The 6,587-nt window shown below is 35.0% G+C and overlaps 1 protein-coding gene across 3 annotated transcripts; it reads left to right on the forward strand.

The window, feature by feature from the left end:
- The first annotated feature begins 700 nt into the window (after positions 1 to 700).
- Positions 701 to 5,748, forward strand: LOC121797449 (nudix hydrolase 9). Of its 3 annotated transcripts, none has more exons than XR_006049847.1 (9): positions 701 to 891; positions 983 to 1,057; positions 1,135 to 1,191; positions 1,474 to 1,556; positions 1,919 to 1,977; positions 2,164 to 2,312; positions 3,662 to 3,799; positions 4,273 to 4,451; positions 4,536 to 4,677. XR_006049847.1 is itself a non-coding variant. In XM_042196216.1 (9 exons), exons 1-9 carry the CDS (start codon positions 793 to 795, stop codon positions 5,180 to 5,182), a joined length of 888 nt encoding a protein of 295 aa, XP_042052150.1. In that variant the 5' UTR covers positions 702 to 792; the 3' UTR covers positions 5,183 to 5,262. The 3 variants fall into 3 exon arrangements, 2 of the variants coding, with proteins under 2 accessions (XP_042052150.1, XP_042052141.1); XM_042196216.1 differs by lacking the exon at positions 4,273 to 4,451 and adding an exon at positions 5,114 to 5,262 and having other exon boundaries at positions 702 to 891; positions 4,536 to 4,694; XM_042196207.1 differs by lacking the exon at positions 4,273 to 4,451 and adding an exon at positions 5,315 to 5,748 and having other exon boundaries at positions 703 to 891; positions 4,536 to 4,694.
- Positions 5,749 to 6,587: the final 839 nt, after the last annotated feature.

The raw sequence follows: 6,587 nt of genomic DNA on the forward strand, positions 1-6,587 counted from the left end.
CAAGATCTTTACAAATGTTGGAAGCTTTGCTCAATGCATTGCTCTGTTTAGGGGCTGCACGCGCATTAGTGGGTGAAGGGAAACATACGGTGGTCGGCGTGGGTCCCGCAGGGGTGCTACCAGATGTGCTTGACGGATAATTTGGCGACCGGTGATGTGGTTGATAGGTTTAGTAATTAGTGAAGGCGGAGGCGGAGGAGGCGGGTAGGATGACGGATGTGGAGGGGTTCTTTGAGGCGTCGATGTTTCACGACGAGTATAAGGCTAAGGTTACACACCCGAATGGAGAGGGGTTTTCTAGTGCTGAAGCGATCAATTTGGTTTGTCAAGACTTTGGTGGTTTGATTTTTCACAATGTGGGTCCAAAGGATAGTTTGGTCAATTGATAAATATTACTCCTCCGTCTCATAAAAATATGAGCAATTGAAATGACATGAGAATTAATGCACAATTGGTTACGTAATAAAGATGAGGAGAATGGTAGTTAAAGTAGTATTAGTGGATACTATGACCCATATTATTATTAGTGTTTATTGAGTTATAATGATGGTGATATAAGTTGTAAATAAATTGATAAATGTGAATAATGAGTTGATGATGATAACTTGTCATAAATAGAAATGATCATATTTTTATAGAACGGGCGAAAATAAAAAGTACACATATTTTATGGGAAAGAAGGAGCAGGATATAGAGGTTAGTACACAACAAGAATAGAAGGAAAAAAGGGAAAATCCCGCTGTGGCAGGGTTAATTCGTCGATTAGTTTGGCGCTCCCGTGGTTCGCGTGTAATGGAAACAGTGGAGCGGCGCACTGAATTCGTTGCCAGCGATGAACTTCCCAAATTTAAACTTCTACTGTCGTGTCCGGCAGGTCTCTCTCCTTCCGAGGTATTCCCATTTCTGCTTAGCTTATTCCTTCCATTTTACCTGCTAAAATTAAAATGTGAGGTTTGAAATATTGTATTTTTGTAAATTCTAGGTGTCAGCGGTGTTCGATCAGAAATATGATAGGATTCCCCATCCTGATATCAGTTTGGAAAACACAATTGCAGAGGTTATGTTTCTATTTTCAGAACGTGATTTTGTTGTTTGATTGTGAATTTCTGTTTATTTGGTTGATTTACTTGTTAGATGTGGGAGAGGAGAGTTGAACAAAACCCATCCTTGTTCAATGGACTCAAGTTCAGGGTAAGTGGAAGCTTTTCTTAAGGCCTCACATTTATGTGCCGGGTCAATTTATGACACAACATCTCTTGTTTAAATAGTGAACTTTGATTTATTGATTTGTTTGTAGTTTCAATCCTGAAGTAGGCTGAGCCTGTTGTTAAAATGAAGTTTGTTATTGAAATTAGAAAAGATTGCCAATTTTGCATTTTAAAAATATTTTAACCAAAAATGGTTTGTTAGCTCATTTGTAAAACAAGATCTTTACAATTTGCAAGTCAGCTTATACAGTTGATAACTTGACAGTATGGTGGCCACGGTCTGGATTTTGGGCCTGATTCTTCTCAGAAGATGAATGTTCGCCTTCACCTTGGCCTGACAGATTATAGGTTCTCTCTCTCACTCTCTCCCTTCCCTCCTGCCCCTCTCCCACTCTCACTCTCCTGTGTGTGTACTGTAGATAAATAGATACATACACATATGGAATTTTTAAGGGATAAGGTTCAAATACAGTCACAACCTTTATGTTAGCTAGCATCCTTAATGTTTTTTCTAGACCTAAAACCACTGAAGAAATTGTCTATTAGTGCAAATCCAGCCCGCAAAAATATAGATACATGAACTTATACTAAAAGATTTTTATTGTATATTATACTCTTTAATCATATAGAATGCTATGTTATATTTTTCTTTTCCACTGTTGCTTCATTTGTTAATCTCAACAATGCATTTGGTGTTCCATCTTGCTTAGGACATTTGTGGGGACAAATTTAAATCCTTTATGGGAAAGATTTCTCGTTCCATCTGAAGGTAAGTTTGCTATATCTTGAAGTATTTTTAGACAAGAACTTTGAAATTTTAAGCTGTATGTATAGCTATTGCTTTCCCCATCACAAGACCTATAAAACATAGATAATTGTATTTCTTATTGCTAGTGTTGTTTTCATTGATATTGAACAAGTTCACTAATTGAATGTTATTGCTCTTTATTTACAGACGACTGGAGAAGGGGTCAACATACCTCTAATCCTCTTGGCAATGGTGCAATTGTAGAGACATCTAACAAAGAAGTGGTTGTGCTGCAAAGAAGTGCCAATGTTGGCGAATTCCCTGGGCACTTTGTTTTCCCTGGAGGCCACCCAGAGGTACTTATATAATGTTTTAGTTATGTTACTCTTTTTTTTTACAATATCCTACTAGTAATATAAGTCATGCTCTCTTACTCTTTTATTGTTGAGAATCTTGAGATACAGTGATCCAGGTAAATCCAGCTTAATTTGCTTCTGTTAATGCGTTACCTCGTCAATTTGGAAAAAGAACAAAAGTTTATCATCTTATTGAAATATACTAATATCTTGAAGAAAGAAAAGACTACTGTCTTCCAGTCAAGGGAAAGAAATCAATTTCATCCTAATATTAAGACGAAAAATAGATAAGCTTACCTAAATATGATGCTTAAAGTAAGGGAAAACCATATAATCAAATTGTCAAGTTCATAATAGGGTATCATTTAGTTACTATCATGAAACTTCTTTTTTGGCCCGATTTGCGAGACCTGAAGTAAAAGTTCTGCTCATAACAAAGGCTATTTGATCATGCGATCTTTGTCTCAGTCAAAAGCATCAAGTTTTTCTATTATGTCTACTTTTATGTCCATGTTATGAATGTTTTTGTTTTCGAGATAATCAATTTTGTTGATGTGTTTTGTTTTTTTTCTTTGCTGTTTTGGTCACCATGAGAACACTCAACCCTATACCCAAAAATATGCAACCAATAATCATATTTTTTATTTTTTTTGATGTCTTTTGACATCAAGCAATTTTCTGGAACAAGTCGCACGTGGTCAAGTACCTATCAGTTTAAATGGTTTCATATACCGCATCTTCAATATCCGAAAGTTGCTAAAGAAACAAAGTATGAAAGAGCAAAAATTCTAAAAGGAAGGACTAAGAAAGTGGAAAAGAAATAATAAAATTGAAAAAGATGAGTGTATTTGGAACTTAAGCCATAGAGGGGCTATAGGAGCTTACTCCCTCCGTCCACCAATAATCTCTCATTTTGCCATTTTCGTCTGTCCACCAATAAATGTCCCATTTGCTTTTTTACTACTTTTGGTAATGGACCCCACATTCCACTAATTACTTTTGGTAATGGACCCCACATTCCACTAACTTTATTTCACTCACATTTTACTATAAAACTAATATATAAAAGTAGGACCCACCTTCCACTAACCTTTTCCATCGACTTTCTACTACATTTTTTAAAACCCGTGTCCGGTCAAATTTGGCCTTGTAATTGTGGACGGAGGGAGTATTGTTTTAACTGAGTGACTATACTAATAACAATTTTTCACATCAAAAGTAGCTAAAAATGTTCACCAACTCTCTGTTTTCCAAAAGGAATTTGAAATTCCAAACAGTATAATGTTATTCAAGCTATAGTCATCTTCTCTGGTGAAGTAATACCTACTAATTATTGCGAAACTTGGCAGCCCAAAGAACTTGGCATAATAAGACATCAAACAGATGGATCAATCCAGGAGATGGTAGAGAAAAGGGTTTCTGAGGAAATGTTTGAGAGCATTATTCGTGAAGTAGTTGAAGAAATTGGAGTTCCTGCTGCTACCCTTGTAAGTTAACCCTTTTTAGTTTTAAGCTGGTTGAACTCGCAATCTAGCTAACTGACAGTTTTCATTCTACCTTCTGTATTAAGTATTATTATAATATTCATTAAAAGAATGACTAGAAGCTTGTTTTAGGTTTTGGGTCTACCAAATACTCCCTCCGTCCCATTAAATATGCAACATTTGCTTTTCGGCACAAGATTTTATGTAGTGTTGTTTTGTGAGTTAATGAAGAGAGAGTAAAATAAGAGAGAAGAAAAAATAGAGAGAGTATTGTTTCCATTTTTAGAAACGTTTCATTTTTAATGGGATAAACCAAAAAGGAAAACATTTCATTTCTAATGGGACAGAGGGAGTATATGCTTTCTAGCATAATGTTGGGTTGAGACCATATCATTGAAGTTCTTAAGAAGATAGTGCATTGTTGTTGATTGATGCTGACTAGGTGGAGGCTAAACAAAATGTATTCTTCTTGATAGTGGGGGTAATTTGACATTTTCAAGACAAACACAACATCAAGGCTAGAGTTTTAGTGCTCATGAGTACTTAAAAAACACAGTTGCAAGTAAGATGGTTGCTAACTGTGTGAGGACTGATAATTAGCAATCCCAAATGTTAAAACTGGCATGACATGGACAAACGGGGGCAGGAATTTACGGTTAGAAGCTGGTTTCATAATAAATGCTATGATCCTCTGGAGCAACATGAAGGATGTTTTGATGCTTTTTTTCCTATGGTGCAGGGCAAGCCCATCTTTATTGGTATATCACAGAGAGCGTTGAATGTTAGACCAACTGCCTTCTTCTTCATTAAATGCAGTCTTAAGTCGGAGGAGATTCATAAGTGCTATTCGAGCGCTGAAGATAGTTACGAATCAACCCAGCTTTATACCATGCCAATGGTCAGTATTTAATTTTAATTCTAAGTTTATACATGAACTGTGATTATAAGGTGTAGGATTTGAGAGTAGTGCATCATGAAGGAGATATTTCCTTACAGTTAAACGGGTGAAAAAGCCAAAATGTTTGTTAAGACCATGTGCTTTACATGAACAGTTGCTTATATAGAATCTTGCAACGGCTGGAATATGCAATGCACTCATCAAGCTAATGACTGATTATGCACTGATAATTGATCATGGAACTCCCATTTAATTCTAAAAAATGTTTCACGTGCTTGAAATAGCTATACTGACTCTGAAATAGATGAAATACAGAATCACTTAGTCCTCCATCTTTGCCCATCCTCCACTCTTAATCTTAAATAACTTTCATTTGAAGAAACACAAAATAACTACATAAATAAAAATTGTACTGACAGATTCGCTGCAAACCCACAATAATTGATCTCCGGTATTTCCTGAGTAGAAAAGTCTGGTATGTAACTTGAGAAGTTTCTATGAGAAGAACCAGCTTGTCAACCTTTACCAGTGTTGTGTTTCTTAAATGTGGTATTCTCTTGCATGTTACATCTCTATAACTGATACACGCGGTATTATTGCTTGCAATTATTCACCATCAGAGTGATTTGGCCCGCATTACGCCTAAAATGCCGGGATGCCACCAAGGAGGATTTGCACTCTATGAGTTGATGGTTAATGCTGTGAAAGAGAACAAACAATCCTTGTAGGCACAGTGCAAATTAAGGTAATAACTTACATCTATTTTGATGTAGTCTGTGATGAAGATGAAATTAGAGGAAATCAGTATTAACCATTCAGAAGCTATCACACAGCTGTTATGAATGGGTGGTGAAATATATGATTATATGAGAATATTCTTGCATTGCAAAATTTTGTAATCAAATTGCAATTTGTGACACAATGTATGTATGCATTATATGGTACTATTGTTTGAATCCCATTTCACACTACCCTTAGGGATGTTTAAGCATTCAAGATTGATAGTAATGTATACTATTGTTGATCTGTATCTTCATGGCAAGGATTTTTGCAATTCTAGCTCTTTTGATAAGAAATGTGTGAACTAGTTCCACATCATTTGTGTACTCTGCGTGTTTACATAATTTTTGTAAATTTTGAATTGCTAATCCTTTGGGGTTGACGACGTCTTAGTTGTTAAAAGTGTGGTTGTGTAATTAGTGTTGATTTCATAACACTACTAGCTTAATTTTTTTTTCTCTGGCTCATAGAAAATAGTTTATATCTATTTATGGAAATCTTTTCACCTTTTCTTTTACTTTATTATTTATGGGTCTCATCATTCATTATATTATTTCAACTATGTTTCCAATCACGTATTAAAATTCGTATCATCCCCAATTAATCTATTTTTGAATTAGTCTATTTTTATGGGACTGAGGAACTATAATTTTAGAAACTTCCATTTGAAACATTCTAAATTTTTCGACGTGATCATTAAATGTTTTGATAAACAAAATTGATGTACTTATTTCAAATGAAAATTCGAGGGATGAGATTTTCTACTATGGACAAAAAACACAGCAATTGGTGGTGTGGTTGAAACGTATAATTTTGTGAATGAAACGCAATGTTGCATGTCTTTTTTGTTCTTTTTTTATATGATATGCTTAGTTATCAAACCTTTAATCAATCCAACTTTTTATATTTTCCTTGTATAAGCCTAGCTTTGTTTTCTGACGTATTCTCCATATATACTATTTGTCCCTTTCGTTTCATACCACAATAAGAGTCACATTTTATCATTCAATCGGTCACACAATAAGAGTCACATTTCATTTTATCATAAATTGTAAGTAGGTCTTACATTTCACTAACTCACTTCGCTTACATTCTATTATAAAACTAATATAA

Source organism: Salvia splendens, chromosome 1 (genome assembly GCF_004379255.2).
Source record: "Salvia splendens isolate huo1 chromosome 1, SspV2, whole genome shotgun sequence".
Classification (NCBI taxonomy): Eukaryota; Viridiplantae; Streptophyta; class Magnoliopsida; order Lamiales; family Lamiaceae; genus Salvia; species Salvia splendens.